Raw genomic sequence first — 16,314 nt, 5'->3', positions numbered from 1 at the left:
TTTCGGAATTCCCATAAGTGCTTCTGTACGACGTTCTGAACATTCATTTCATCACCCAATGGTGGTTGTAAGGCGTTCGGTCAGTTGACCGCTTGTAGTAGCGACTCAAGCCTTCTTTTTTATACTATTGAAGTACAGACAAAGGGAGTGCCCAGAGCCTCAGAAAGATGCTTTTAGCACACCAAAAGGACCGGCTAAGTTTATGGCGAAAGTATCGGAAAAACTGTTTGGGATTTCCCACGATGCATTTTCTCATATTATTGACGTTTTTCAGTTCGTTGGTTTGAGATTATTCTTTTCCTTAGGTTACCAAAACTCTTCGATTTTTAGAGCGCAGCCCTTAGGCGTTGCGTTATGGGACGTTTCCCATAATGACGTCACGTATAACGTAACACCTGACCCTGCCCTCCTCCTCCTCCTCAAGAGCTGCGCTCCAATTCGGCTTTACAGAGAATTGAAAACCCGTTTCTTCTTTTTTTTTTTAAGTAATTTTTTGTTTTTTATTTTGCCTCTTTGGTGAGAGATAAGGGGAAACAAAGGATGTAGTAGAGGCGTGACAATGCAGAAAGAGTATACGTCTCGGCAGGTGGGAGAGGTTCCATCGTTGTTGTGGTTTAGCTTTCCCGCTAGTTTCAGTTGTGTTTTCTGGCTTCCCTTCACATCACCGTTAGTCCGTACCAACCACGGAGCCGTGCTTCTGTATGGCAGAAAAATGCGCACCCAACGACAAAACACACACACACATTCACACAAACACACACACACTACTTGATTATCATTTATTACCTATGCTCTTAGTTTCCTGCAGCCCGCATATCAGGATACGCCTACCCAAACATAAAAACAAAGTGCCAAAAATTGAATGCAGGTTCCCTAAACCCCCCCCCCCCCCCCCGCCCCCTGGCCACCGAAAAGAAAAAAAAAAAGAACAACTGTAAAGAATGTTTTTTTTTTTTGGCTTTTAGTGACAGTGAACAAGGTCGTATATATTCTATAATTTTCCTCAAATACCGACGAAAAGATGGCGAAAATGTCGGCCCGAAATCACCCTGCAAAGCTGAGAATTTTGGCAAGAAGAAATTGACTTTCACTTGGAGCGGAACCCAACCCGCGCCCTCTGGCCATCTGGTGGACGATGAAAGAATTGATTCAGTCGCATAGAAAGCGCGAGTTTCGCTCCATTTCAGGGTGAAGTTAATTTACGTAGCATCAGTATATCTGCGCATTTTAGGAATCACATTCCCGTTCTGCCACCGTTTAATCGCAAGGACATCAACAGCTCCAAACGCAAACTGCGACGCTCTGCGTCACTTCCTTCGCGCTGCTCTTATGCGCATGGGAAAAACGAGAGGGTCGCTCCCTGATTTCCCGTACGTAGGGAAAACTCCATAGTTTCCGGCGGGGAAAAAAAAAAAGGGGGCGTGTCAGAACTTGTGACGTCACGGAGTACATCGGCGAAAGGTCTGAAAATCTTTTAGAGGTTGCTCCGGTTTCATGGACGAGAAAAGATTCGTCTTTACACAAAGTAGGAAAGGCTCACTTTTAACGCGTGCCATTCTAGAGTCAGGGGCTCTCAAGGTCATCACAATAGCGTCCCCTAACCTGAAAGGCGTCGTTGAGTGAGTGCATTCGCATCCTCTCCCGCTCGTTACTCTCCAACCGGCGTAGATTCCTTTCCCGCGCAGAGAGGGCGCTGCGACGTCTCCGTCCTCCTCCCCCTCCTCCCCCGGGAGCGTTGCCAGACGACGGGGGCGGGGGCCGTCTCCTGGCGCCATCTGTCGTCGCCCCCGGTGACAACTGCTGCGCGGGAGGCGGCGGCGTCGGCGGTGGCGTGCCGCCGTTCGCCGCCGCCGCAGTGGTTCCGGCGCTGGAGTCGCGGGACTTTGGATGCCCGTGGTCGTCGGACGACACGCTGTCGTGACTGTTGAGGTCGACGGTGGCGGCGTTGTTGGCAACGTTGATGGCACTGGCATCGTTGTTGGTCGTGCTGTTGGACAGGCGGGGTCGCTTCCGTTCGGGCTGGCGCGCCTCTCCGGGCCAATCCTCGGCGCCCAGCGGGTCCTCTTCGTGGGCCGCCGTGTCCTCGCCTCGAGACCTCACCATGCCCTGCAAAAAGAAAAAAGAAAATAAAGTAAATTACACTGATTATACGACTGAAGTCCGAATTACCCAGACTTCAGGGGCTCTTAAAGTGAGAAGTTAGAAAATTTTCCCGCTATGTTTAGAGGACTGTAGTCACATGACACCAAACCCCGTGATCACGTCAAGCGACACCATATCCAACAGTTAAGTTACGTGGTCACGTGACAGCGTTGCGTTAAGCTACACAGTTACACTATCTGTCACGGGACACCGCAACATCGGGTAACCCTCGTACACATAGTACAAAAGGCACGGTCAGCAGACGTGACGGCATAATTATGTGCGGACAGGCCTAAAACATGTTCAAAGCGTATATGTCTGAGCTTGTATAAAGAACACTGGCGGAGGTCAGCATTTTTTTCAAAATCAGGGATGTTGCGAACCTGCATCGGAGGGTTCGAGTTCGACTTTTTCGAAACTTTCAATGCAAAGCGTTCGAGAATATGTTATATATCATGCGCATATGTTGATAGTGAGTGCGCGAGCTGAAGCCACCTGGCGAGGAAAGTCACGAGTTAACTAAATCACTGAAATATTCTACACGCTGGCTTTAGTATTGCCTAAAGATTGGTTGTGTTTTGTAAAATTTAAAAACAACCATCATATAGTATTTTTTTCTTCAAAGTTTCGAACTTTTTGTTGGGAGAAAATATAGTGAGGGTGCCGGCGAGCTAGTCAATTTTAACCACGTCGAATTTAACTTGTGACTGGGGTAGAAGAGAATCATCAAAACGTTAACAGGAGAGAAACATCGAGACTTCTACGTTTTGATGTTTCTCTTTGTCCCTTGTCTCAGGTTAATTCAACGTGATATACGTTGTGTTTAGAAGTCGGGCGATTCCATTGTTGAAACGTCAAACTTCGGCGAATTTCGCCATAAGATCGGAAGTACGCCAAACCAACCGAACCTCAGATTAGAAAAATCGTTCGCGACGTCTCTTTTCCACATTGATGCGACCCAGAAAAATGGAAACGAGAATTCTGGATTTGAGGCGAGGACGTGCATGACACCTGTTGTGTCCCGTCTGCGCACGACGCACCAGGCATCGACCAAGATGCACTCCTTTGCACCCTATCCGAAGACTTGCGGGACGCTACAATACTTTCAGAGCTCCGGGAGTGAAGTGATATGGTGCGTCAGAAGTTCGCCCCTAAAGCACAAAGTTATCAAATTCAGCGCTAGCGTTTATTCTCCGTCATGTGAGAATAACATGAATTTGAGTACCAAATTGAATAATTCAGAGAGCACCAAACTGAATAACTGTGACTGAGCTATTAAGTTGAATTTCTGAAGAATGTAATCTGAAAAGAAAAAAAAAGTCTATCGTAATTTAATTACGCGCATAAACGGCATACTTACTGCATGCATACATTTATGGCAATAAATATTAAATACGTTGACAATGAATATGCCACATTAAATGAAGTATCTGTTATACTTCTTAACCGTTTTGTGCAACACTCCTTTTACCCACTACAATAACTTATTTAATATTATTAAAATCAAGCATATATTTATTGACTGCGCCCCGATACCTTCGAAGATAGTAAAAGCCAAGAAATGAAAACGTGTGGAGGTGGCAAGAAAACGAATATACTTTTACGTAGGAAACAAACCTACAGTACCCTTGAGCTTTACTATATATAGCTCGTCGAGTGTATTTCGAAATCATCTTGCTATTCCCAAATATTCTTCAATCAATTTCGAATTCGAAAATAAACATTGTGCTGGCCATTCGTCAGGTGATCGCAGTCTAATGCCCAATTCACACGGCAGCGTAAAGGTACCTTAAGCTTAGGTCCCTTGGCTGAAGGTACCTGGTGTGCGCTAGACCACTCGGCCACCGATCCCCCCTAACTACTTACAGCAGAACGAATATACTGAATACGGTGAGAAGCCGAGGGAGACGAGGAGATGCAAGCGCTCAGGGAGCTCTGATTGGAAGGATTAGTGAGTAGACGCGAAGGCTATGAGGAGCGCAAGTTCGTCTGCTTTTTTTTTTTGCAGGGGTTAAGGTCACGTCAGAAAGACGACGAGCTCTGGTTGGCTCTGATGGGAAAGATAGTGAGTAGACTTCAAGGCAGCTTGCTTTGAGATCTACCCACTGTCCTTCAACCAGAGCCAAACACAGCTCGGCATTCTGACGTCTCCGCGCGCTCTCATGTCCTCCTCTCTCTTAATTTCTCAATAGACTTGTAGAAACATCTAACTTCTTGAACGCACCTGGTCGAAGCGACTTGACATACATGCTTCGAAGCCGGCTTCACATAGAAGGCTGATTCACGCATCTGCGTTTCATTTTAGTCGACCAATTTCCACCCGCTTGCAAACGCATTCGACGAAAGAAGGAACTGGCACATGGGGCACTTCCGATCTAAGTATAGGTTGTCCCAAAGCGGACGTTCCGCTGTAAAACGAGCCGGAAAAATCGGCGCCTGCACATAGAAAACTTCGAATTTCACCCCGAATGTTCTTGCTCAGTTCCAATCTTTCCAAAGTCAAAGTTGGGCGCGTTCGCAGACGACCGAGATATCGACGCTATCTACTCGTGGCGCCATCTTCCGAGAGGCGCAGCGAGCAGACAACATAGTGCGTCGTCTGCTCGCTGCGCCTATCGGGAGATGGCGCCACAAGTTGATAGCGTCGCTAATTCGGTAGTCTGCAAACGCGTCCAACATTGACTTCGGCCATCTTTTTTTTTGCCCTAACGTTTTTCTTTATGGGAAGAGAACTGCGCCTTAAAATTGCGCATGGTAAATCTGGCCTGCTGAGTGCACATTTAGTGAACGCTTGAGCTTTGTTCGTGCAGGCGCCGATTTTTCCGGCTCGTTTTACAGCAGAAGGTCCGCTTGGGACACCCTATATGTCGGTGGTCTCAAACTCATTTGAGTGTGGGGGCCAAATATCCAACACCTGAAATAGCGAGGGCCAACGTAAGATGCGGGGGTGGGGGGGGGGGGGGGGTGGGGGGGGGGAGGGTACACCTCGTGCTTTATGCTTTTTGTAGACAAAGTCTTGCCAGTGACATCTTCAGATCTTATTTGCTTACAAGACTACTTTGGGCCTTGACCTGATATGATAAAAATAAAAATGCACCGCTCCGCCAGCGTGCTGGCATTTTTAATAGAACAAGTACACTGTCCTTCCCATTGCTCAATCAACCCGGGAACTGACCAAGCTCTACATGTCTCTAAAAACAATCAGTTGATATGACAGTTGTTCTTCTGGCGATTTTTACTACAATAGTCGAACAAATACTTGTCTTTTGATAGTGATGTATTCTTGAAGGCGAGAATCCCGAGCTCATAGCTTTATCTTTGCCAGTTTCTCCTGCCGAAAATTCGCGCAGCCGAAATGCATCCTTCAGCGAATAGCTTGCGCTTGCAGCATATAAGCGGAATTATTGTACATTACAAAAAGCTCGGAAGCAAAATATAAGGCGGGACAAAGGGAAATGAACACAAATAGGTATAAACTATGTGAATACGTTAAAAGAGCATGGCCGCTTTTCGAGCGAAAAGAAATCGGCGGGATGAAATCACGATGGCGCATGCCATTTCTAAAGCTCGAACCATTGGGACCGGGACTCGTAGCCGTTTGTTTGTGGGCCGCCTCCCAGCGAGTCGCGGGCCGCATACGGCCCGCGGGCCGCATGTTTGAGACCCTTGCTATATTTAACAAGAGATAGGCTGAAGCTTTGAAGAATTCGCGCGAACAAATCCACGCACTATCTTCGAGAAACGGCCTCTTATACGTTATATAACATTGTCAGAATTATTTCAAACACTCGGTAAAAGAATGATGCCTAGATATATCCCAATCGGAAGCGTTCCAGTGCTACCCGATAGATGGCACTAGTGGGATTACTATCGCCTAACCGTAAGCAGCTATGCGGGCGGCTGCGACGCACTTGATCACACTCAAATGCGAATGTGTTAACCGTCCTTAACGCAAAAGGCGTGTACACGCAACAGGCGAAATCGTACGAATGGAACGAACTGAACGTAACACCTCTGACGCCGACGGAAGAGAGAGAAGAGAGAAAATGAGATACGAGATATTTGCAAAATCTGGTTCATATGACTCGTGCTTCGAGGCGGAGCTCTGGCTGATCCCTCACGGAAGCGCAGATCGGGAGAACTGTATACTATGAGCACCCGAAGCAACTTATATACGTTCCGGGAAATGAGATTTCTCCGTTTCCTTTTATCCCTCTTGGCTCACATATGCTTCTTTTAGTTGATTCTTGTCCTTTTTCAGTGCGAGCAGGCGTTTGGAACACAAGAGCGCACAAAGGACGAGGAGAAAGGAAAGGAACACACCAGACACACAAGCGCTGACTCGCAACTGAAATATAATGCACAAAGAAAGAAGAAGATGAAAGCATCAGAAAGATTGCTTGTTCGTCTCCCTTGTTTTAGCCCTTTTGTGCGCTGTTATGTTCCAAATGTCGCCGTACGGACTAGCCCAGAACCCCACCCTTCTAGAGAACGGGAGATTTGTTTTTACGTTGAGAACGGTGCACAATTCCGATGACACTTTAGCGTGTCTCAATAGGGAAGTTTAGGGAACCGTTTTTGTACGTCCGATGCGGTACGATGGGCCCTCCGGTACAAACTGCGCATATCAGAGTCTTCTGGGATAGCGCATGCGCAGTGCGTACCGGAGGGCCCATCGTACCGTGTCGGGTGTGAAAACCATAGAGTTATTACGTTAAACGCTAGAGGCTCAGGTGGCGCTAGTGTGCTGTTTCATTTTGAAGCAGACAGCAAGCAGTCAGAAATTGACTTCCGGTAATGCGTTCCTATGGGAAAAATCGAGTGCAATTTCTCTCTGCACTCGATTATAAGAGCAAATATCACGAATAATTTATACGTACTAGGCACATTGGAACATTTCTCAGTCACGCAGACGAAATGATTGGTCAGTTACAGCATTTTTATTTGAAATTCGTGGCATGAAAAATGGTGTTAAAACCGCTTCGTACGTGTATTTATGTGCACTATCGGACACTGTTAGCGCGAACGCGGCGTCGACGCTTTCCAGCATGCGAAACGAACGAAGGAGATGTGGAAAACCAAGAGAGACGACAAGAACCACGCAGTAACACTGGGTAAGTAACTCATTGTGCACGCAGACGGTCAAAATAAATTGAAAGCCACTACAGTCAGATTTGCAATAAATAAGTACTGCTTTATTCTTTCTGCTCATGAATATGTGCGATGATGCTTTCTCGGGGTTCAAATCATCACCCGCACGCTCCAAATTTTTGCAAATAGGGGGAGCTATGGAGCAGGTGCCCCATAATAACTGCCCGACATAGGAAATAATAAAAAGACACACATTTCGTAGCTCACGTACTTTATTTTTTGCGTTCGAACCGATCAAAAAGATGCACGACGGAGTCATTTTCATCCAATGACAGGACGGGCATATTAGCAATATATATGCACCCCCGAAATGCTGGCGAACTTTGAACACACTCTACATTCCTTTCGATCGTTAGTTTGCTTAGAATCGTCGCTCGTTTTCACATACCTTGCTTGAAACAGAGGTTTGGGCCTGAAATAGAGCGAAGTTTAACATCGTTCAGTGGTAAAGAAAAATGCTGTAACTAAAGCAATTACACTTTTACAATACCAATAAAGGTACATACTATCCAGTACAACTTAAATGACAAAAGTTATTCATATTATTTTCCGGCGAAGAGACAAAATTCACGCGCGTTTTCCAATAGGAATACACAGGGAGGCTGGAAATATAGACGGCATGCTATCTGCTTCAATTTGCAACCGGAAGTCCCGTAGACACTAGCGCCAGCTGAGCCTCTAGCGTTTATTGTAATAACTCAATGGTGAAAACACGGTTCCCTAAATCTTCCTAATAAGGAAGGAGGGGCGGTGACAGAAAAAGAGAGTAGATACGATCAGAAAGTGTAGCCTACCGTCGCCCAGTGTGTTAACGGATCGCATCATGGAGCACACGAAGAGAAATCTCGCGCTGAAAAATCCGCAGATCCGATTGTGAGCCCAATCCCTACTCCAGCCCCTGCCGGTTTCAATCTGGATGAGCACCATACCGGCTCGCGGTCGTGTATATCACTACCGCGTGATCCACGTTAAAGACCCCAGGCTAGCGGCGGTGTATACTGCACTGGCTGGGTTTATCATCTATAGAGCGTAAATCCGTGCCGCCGTGCCTCAAAGGCAGACCGACATTTTAATCTGTCTAAACACGATACGCCAAATTAGGTATCGGTTTGGTGTTTATAGGTGCGTTTATGCGTAAGTGTGCACGTTCGCGTTTGCAAGTAAACGTTACGTCTGTGTATACGCTATTAGTGGCGTGTTCACGTTCAGGTTTGTCTCGCGGACGTATTTCTGATCGTGCGCGTGTTTGTGAGCTTTTCTCGGACATCGCTATACGCACGTGTCGACGAAGAAGTGTGATGCGCTTTCGCGCTGGGAACCCGCGTACTCTACGCTACCGCGCCTGTACGCGAGCCCAGGCCGGCAACGCGAATGCGCGTACGTCTCGTATACCTATATATCCCCATATGATTGCCAAGTGCGCGTCGTTACGAGAGCCTGGAATCGCGCGCTCCGACGCGACCTGTACGCAGAGCCAGTCTCATTTCTCAAGGCAGGTTTCCTCGGCGTGCGCTCGGCGCGATGCGCACCATCGCTCTTAATTGTGGCGGCGTTTCCTCGACGATACCCAGGCGCTCGGCGAGTCGCCGCCGCCTCTCGGAAGCTATAATCCGCGTGTGTGTAGCCGCGCTGAAATAACCGCCACGCGAAAACAGACAAACGACGGCGAGAGGCACCGAATCGAACTCATAGCGAGTCGAATTTGTCGAGAAGTCAGTTTTGCCGCGTGGGTGCTTCGTGCGGGGGAAGTCAGTCCGTTGTAGGTGTATATAGGTAATTGGGTCGGCCGAGTTGTTCGCGTCACGCTTTAGGCAACGTCACCTAGAATAATCGACGCTAGTGCACTGTACTCTCTTTTACTTTCAGTCCGACCCCAGTCGACGATCCGCCAAAATTGCAAGTCACTAGGCCATTTCTGTTCATGATTGGTTCAACGATGATAGAACCCTCACTAAAACACGATGAACACCATAATGGAGCGCTTTGGAGGCCGTCTGTCCAAAGCCCGTGCCATATAGCCTCCTCTATCCTCACAAAGCCTGGCAGTTCGATGATCTGGAGCGCGAGGATCGGGGAACCTGGACGTGAGCGCACAGCTTTTTGCAGCGGCGAGGACCCCAAACCCACTTGTTCGCACGGGAGAAGTGCGTATTCGGCGTCTCGCCGCAGCGGGGTGCCAATCACGTGGCTCTCCTCTCATCCGTTGTTTGCCGCTCCACCTTTTCCATTTCGGCGGCCGCTTCTCGTGGCGATCTGCCAGGCTTTGTCAGTATATAGGAGGCTATGCCTGTGCAGTAGCATTTCGACGTCATCACAGTGAGATCGTGCGCATACGCAGGTTGAACACGATTACTGCGTCAGTCTTTGGCTGGGCCTGGTGTCCAATCAACGCGTCGGAGGACGCTCGGCGCCATTCGTGTGTGATGACGTCACGTGGCGCTAGAGGAACAAGCTGCTCGCAGGCCTTGATTGCTCAATGGTGACGTTGGCTCGAGACACTAGGTGAAGTTAGTCTACCTTCACGCCCGTGTGCCCGGTATTTTTTGCTTCAAAATACGCAGTGTGCGAGCAGTGCTTGGTATGAATTCGTATAAAACACCGCTAGCTATCATTCCTAACTTCACCACTGCAAAACGAATCGATATTCTGTGGTCACCCTTGCACTCTGAAGGCTGTTAATGACACGGAGCTATTCGAACGACTATTTGCCCATTCCTATTTTAAAGGCCCAGACACCCAGCAACGTTTACCTGGGTTGTACTGCATAGTGGGGACTCATACTGGGTCCCCACGGTGAGGCATGGAAATCAAGTGATGTTTCGTTCGGTCACCGAAGTGGTCACTAAAACACTCTGTAATCAAAGCAGCTGGCTATACGGTCGGACGAGTATTACTGTGGACTCGGGCTGCACCTATGAATGGGGCACGAACTGCTCATTCGTGATCAGGTTGAGTAGGCAAATTTATTTTCGGCAAGCCCTCTCGTAAGTCGGGTACTTATTTACAATTCCAAACAAATATGCTTCTTTGGTAAAATTATAAACATTTGAGTTGGCATTACTGTCAGGCTTGGCGTGTCACGGTACAGGAACGGCTGTAGAGCTGGCATTTTTACGGTGTCTATTAGGCGTGATAAAGCGAGCTATACACCAACTCATCTCTGTGACGTCACGGCGCGGTGGTGGCGCGTCGGTCGCACTTCCGGTCTGAGGCTGTGGGCAGAAGTCCCCATGCCAGACGTGTATTCCTGCGTTGTTTTGAAAGAAACCACACAAAAACCTGCCTTCTCATCAAAACGCCGCGACTGGGGCCGTACCAAAAGTGTCGAGAAAGGTTTGAAGGTCAGTTTTCACGTGCTCAGTTCGTCCGAGAATCAGGATATGTGCCGTAAAAAGGGAAAAGCAGACGCCTTCGGACAACAATTGCTTGGGTGGGAAGCACTTTGGGTTGAATTCACGGATACTTGTGGTCATCAGATTTATTTGTGTTGTTGCAACATGAACGCCAGAAAGCCATCAAGTTGTGCGGACCACCTGCGGACTACGTTCAGTGCGTCTTCAAGTTCAAACGGCCGCCTGATCGTTCGAGCTGTCGTCTGCTCTCTCAAACGTTTCTGCTTGTCGTCTGCTCTCTTAGACTACGCCGGCCCGTATATGTTGGCCCGGTACTTGCGATAAGAAGTAAGTGCAGGCCTCTAAAGACTTACGTTTGAAGTTTGGTAAGCAGGCTCGATGTAAACAGTAAATACAAGATGTTGATCATTGTTACCGGTGACTATCACTGACTATCTACGCCTAATTGACTTGGTCCGATTCTGCTTGCGATTTTCAGTATCGACGTCGACCATCTCAGCTACGGTTCACGCTTTTGCAGCCCGAGCGGCGTCGAGACTGAAAATTGCGAGCGAAATCTCATCATGTGAATCAGGTTGTAGCGTACATACTGCGGCGTCCACGCGGAATGAATCGCCACATGTCACATTATTCGCGCGAAGTTTCGTGGTGTAACCAGCCTCGGTAATTTCGCTGACGCCGCTGAAGTAGTCAGACATTGCCAGGAAGACGTAAAATCAACAATTCGAACGCGAAAAAGAGCAGCGGGACTCAAACCGACGCCGATAACATCGCATTTCAATGGTTTGTCTATGGGCGACGGCGAGCTTCCTGCCCACACCCCCCTCACGCATGCGCGGCGCCGGTGGCGTCCGCTAGGGGCGCTCCGGTTTGTTTGTAAACATGAGTTGGTGTATAGAGAGACTGGTATTTGCCTTGTCTGCTACGCTACTTGATCATGCTCCTCGGACGTACAGTCCTGTTTAGGTCGCACCTAATAGGCGTACTTTTCTGCAAGCAGAACGTTGCGTGTATTAGGTACGTCAAAGAATAAGACCGTTACATCTGTCACGTCAAACATGCGTGATAGGAAAAATACCAGTGAGGGCGCGGATGAGCTGGTGTAGATTTACCATCTTGACGAACCACCCCAGTCTGGGGCGAAAACATAAAAACATCAAACGTTGAAAAAAAAAAAAAGTGAGAGGAGGCCAAAGTTTTAAATTCAGCATCCAAGCTTATTCAGTAAACCTCTCATACAAATCTTACCGTCAAAATCGCTCTCCTAAAAAAAAAAAGTTAAATTATTTATTCAGCACAACAGAGGAGGGACAAATGGTGGGCGAAGAGTTCTCGGTTTGTGCCCAGTGAATGATTTAACATAGTTTCTGTGGAAAGGGAGGCGACCTTGAGGTAAGGTGTATATAAGAGAGGTTTACCGAATAAACGTTTAGCTGGGTTTGAGCGTCTTGCTGTTACCTCTTTCTTTCTCTTCCACGTTTGATATTTCCAAGTTTTCGGGCGAGTCTCGGGTAATTCATCAAGATGGCAAATATAGATCAGCTCGCCTGCGCTCTCACAGACATTTCTACGATCCCGCATGTTAGGCATGAGAGAAGTAACGAGCTTTTTCTTGACGTTATTTAAAACAGCATTAGTTATTTGTCATATCTATTTTACGAGCAAAACTTACATTTGTTGCTCGTGTACAAGGTACAACACAAGGAAGACTCACTACTTTCACGCCTATTATGCACGACCGGAGAAGAACAGTTACTTGCGTAACGCGCCTATGGCACGTCACAAAGTGAAGACCCGTTAGGTGTGTTATTTTTGTCACGCCTATTAATCTGGAGGAATACAATCGGTTCCGTCAGGTCTATTAGACATGAACGCAAAAACACTTTTACTTCTGTCATGCTTATTACGCGTGGCCGGTCAGACATCTACCTCCATCGCGTCCCTTAGGCAAGACCAAAATAACTACCAATTGATATATGATGGCTATTTTAGCAACAAGACCTACATTTCTGGCGCGTGTAAAGGGGTATGCAAACTGGCGCCATGGTACGTGAACGTTTCACCGTTCCGTCAACAAAGGCGGGGAGACCTCACTCCTCGTCACGACACATCACGGCAAGCCACGGCGCCCCGCCCGTGACCAGAGGTCGGCATTTTAGGTCGCCCTCACTCACCCTCACCCTCACAGCCACACTCACCTAGGCCCCTCACTCACCCTCACCCTCACAGCTACACTCACCCTCAGCCCCTCACTCATCCTCACCCTCACAGTCACACTCACCTTCAGCCCTTCACTCACCCTCACTGAACCTCACGGCCCTCACGCACTCACCGCCCTCACGGCCCTCACGGCCCTCACGCCCCTCACTCACTCATGGCCCTCACGCCACTCACCGCCCCCACGCCACTCACCGCCCTCACGGCCCTCACCGCCCTCACGGCCCTCACCACCTCACGGCCCTCACGCACTCATAGCCCTCACGCCACTCACCGCCCTCACGGCCCTCACGCACTCATAGCCCTCACGCGACTCACCGCCCTCACCGCCCTCACGGCCCTCACGCCACTCACCGCCCTCACGCCACTCACCGCCCTCACGCTACTCACCGCCCTCACGCCCCTCACCGCCCTCACGCCCCTCACCGCCCTTGCGGCCCTCACACCCCTCACACCCCTCACGCCCCTCACGTCAGTCATGGCCCTCACGCCACTCAGGCCAGCTTCAGATGGGGCAATTTCGCCCAAAAACTTAACGTCGCAACACCAGCAACACGGGCCGCCCGCGATCACACGCAGCAACCAATTGCTGCAATTTGCCATCGTCATCATAAAATTTTATTTTTCTTGCACTATTTAGACACAATTACGCGTTATAAACGTGTTTTTATGCATTTAAATCTCGTTAAGAATACTAATGCACCTTTCTGAAACAGTTTATTAAAAAAAAAAAACGATCGATTTCAAACCAGAACCGAGTCTTTGGGTGTCATCATCACCGTCACCAGGTATCACGTGAAAATTTTGCGTCCCTGATTGGATGCAGCCGCTTCAAACGTATTCGAATTGCTCCGAGTTGCTTGCATATTTCGAGCCGGACCCGATCTCAGCAATTCGTGTCGATATAGGGAAAGCTAGAGAACAACCCGCCATTAACACCAAAATTGCTGAGAAAGATGCTCGATCTGAAGGGCGCCTCACGCACTCACCGCCCTCACGCACTCATGGCCCTCACGGCCCTCACCGGCCTCACGGCCCTCACCGCCCTCACCGCCCTCAAGGCCCTCACCGCATTCACGGCCCTCACCGCCCTCACAGCCCTCACAGCCCTCACCGCCCTCACGTCCCTCACGGCCCTCACGGCCCTCACAGCCCTCACAGCCCTCACCGCCCTCACGGCCCTCACGGCCCTCACCGCCCGCACAGCCCTCACGGCCCTCACCGCCCTCACGGCCCTCACGGCCCTCACGGCCCTCACTCACCGTCACTCACCCTCACTCACCCTCACACTCATGAATTTTCCTGGTTCAGAAACTCACTCCCCCTCACCTCACCTGTGAAGATGAGGGTGAGTGAGGGTGAGTGAGGGCCCTCATGAGTGAAGTTTGCCGAGGTATGCCCGTGACGTGTTCCATGACGAAACCACTAGATGCTACCAATCACGGTCCCGGGCGGGGTGGAGAGGAGGTCAAGGTTTCGTTCGGGCAGGCTTGCGCGGAGACGGGTGGTCGCGGCATGGCGACAAACCGCCCGGAACCATCCAAATTAAAAAAAAAAGAAAAAAAAAAAAAGATGTAAAATAGCATGTATATGAACGGGCTGCATTTAGGGAGCGAGACGAGAAGTCCGAAATGTGCCGCCTTGCGATGCAGCCAGCACTTACGATACTTATCATATAGTCATATGAAAACAGTGCATAAAACAATTCGTGACTGAATACATATACGCTCCTTCTCGTGCGGGTTGAAACGTGATGGCGCCAGTGTGCGAATAGTCCCGAACCACTTCCGGTCCTGAACTAGACGACAAGATCCGCAGTATATGCGAAATCAGACATACACACTATCTTTCGGAAATGGCCACGTACTGTCAAACTTAATTCACTCTTACGATAAAAGAATGATAAGTAAAAAAATGAAAGACGCTTACAAATCTCTGCAATGCGAAACTAGAGCGCAGCTCTTGAGGAGGAGGAGGGGAGAGTATGCCCCTCCTCCTCCTCTTCCGTACCCTCCCCTTCTCCTCCTCCTCCTTTTCTTTTCCTGTTCTTCTGCCGCTGAATTTGTTCATGGGTGACGTGACACGAAGTCGTGGCGTCATTTTCCCCGCTATATTTAGCGGGGAAACTTAACCCGCTAAAGTGAGCAGGAAAATATTTCCGTTAAATTTAGCGGTGAAATTTTTACGCTAAATTTAGCGGGGAAATTTCCCCGCTCGCGCCCTGATTGCGTGAGCCCGCACACTTTTGGTTCACGCATATTTTCTAATGTTAGAGCGCAGCTCCTAGGCGCCCGTTTCTGGGTGGAGCGGCGTCGGCGTCGGCATAACCGCGCGTTGCATTATGGGTCGGTTTCCCGCCTTAGTTAGCGGGGAAATGTTTCCGCTAAACTTAGCGGGCAGACGACCCATAATGGGTTAAAACTGGTCTTGTCTTAGTCGGTCGGAGTCATGCGCAAGCGTGTGAACGTGCATGCGGCTCGCTGTTCCCTAATAAAGCTAACAACCTCGCTCCACCCTCTGTCCCGCCCCCTTCCCCGCCTCCCTCCCGGTCACACGAGAACTTCCCCAAAAGAAAGGGAACGCGGTTTTAACTGAAGAACAGGTTGCGGTTTGGTAGTCTTGTGCTACTGCAACCTTATGTGTATAGTTGGACTGCTTTTTACCCGGATATGTCTGAAGTAGTTCAAGTTTGATTTATTGCTCCAGAAAAAAGTTCGGTGCCAGCCCCCGCCCCCCGTGGTTAGTGGTTTTGTTTACGGCTCTTAGGCCGGGTCAGCCTGGATACCCCCGAGGACAGCGGACGTCCCCCTCTCATGGTAGGTCAAACAACTTGTTTCCTGTGCTTTGACTTGCCAGAAAACGACCATTTCGACGACAGCGTGCATGACGAGCGTAAACGTTTTTTTCGCGAGTTTGCAAAGGATGTTAAAATTATTGTTGTGATTGTGAAGGGCTTCCTATAATTCCCTGGAAACGAATAAGTGGTTCGAGGTTTGGAACAATCACGCCGAACAAGGAAAAACATATTTGTTATCTCGAAGATTGGGCCCCGTCAATAGACCTACCGCTTGCAACCTCCTTGGCATGAATGACTTTGTTTTTAAGAACGGCTTTTTCTTTTCTATTTTGTACTCAACTGAGCGATTAGTTGTGGTGGTTGTTGCCTATGAAGTCTAGCAGGCCTCTCTGTAACCATTTGCCCAAAAATATATGTGCTCCGGCTTCGTATCGAATAGCTTTATATCCAGGACTTGCAGCTCTACGTATACCCTCTGCTGAATGCACTTCTGAGCGGCATCCACAAAAGAAAAGAGATGTTGCCTATACTGTCCGGAGTTGTTTTACGTTTTATTTTTTCTTCAATCCTTTAACTAGCTTATATGTAGAGTCTGTTAGAACCATGCTTGGTAACAAACGTTAACAATCTGCTTTATGTCTCGATTTGTGACCC

At 48.8% G+C, this 16,314-nt stretch overlaps 1 protein-coding gene across 2 annotated transcripts in view; it reads right to left on the bottom strand.

Moving 5' to 3' along the window:
• The window catches only part of LOC8050760 (class A basic helix-loop-helix protein 15), a 294,675-nt gene that overhangs the window by 7,573 nt on the left and 270,788 nt on the right, over nt 1–16,314 (bottom strand). For both annotated transcript variants that reach the window (XM_042286137.1, XM_042286138.1), the window contains exon 3: nt 1,603–2,106. In XM_042286137.1, coding sequence (XP_042142071.1) covers nt 1,603–2,103 — 501 coding nt within the window. In that variant the 5' untranslated portion in view covers nt 2,104–2,106. The remainder of the gene's footprint in view (nt 1–1,602; nt 2,107–16,314) is intronic.

Source organism: Ixodes scapularis, unplaced genomic scaffold (genome assembly GCF_016920785.2).
Source record: "Ixodes scapularis isolate PalLabHiFi unplaced genomic scaffold, ASM1692078v2 PGA_scaffold6__148_contigs__length_123643588, whole genome shotgun sequence".
Classification (NCBI taxonomy): domain Eukaryota; kingdom Metazoa; phylum Arthropoda; class Arachnida; order Ixodida; family Ixodidae; genus Ixodes; species Ixodes scapularis.
The sequence above is the reverse complement of the archived record's forward strand: the minus strand, read 5'-3'. Positions and strand labels throughout refer to the sequence as shown.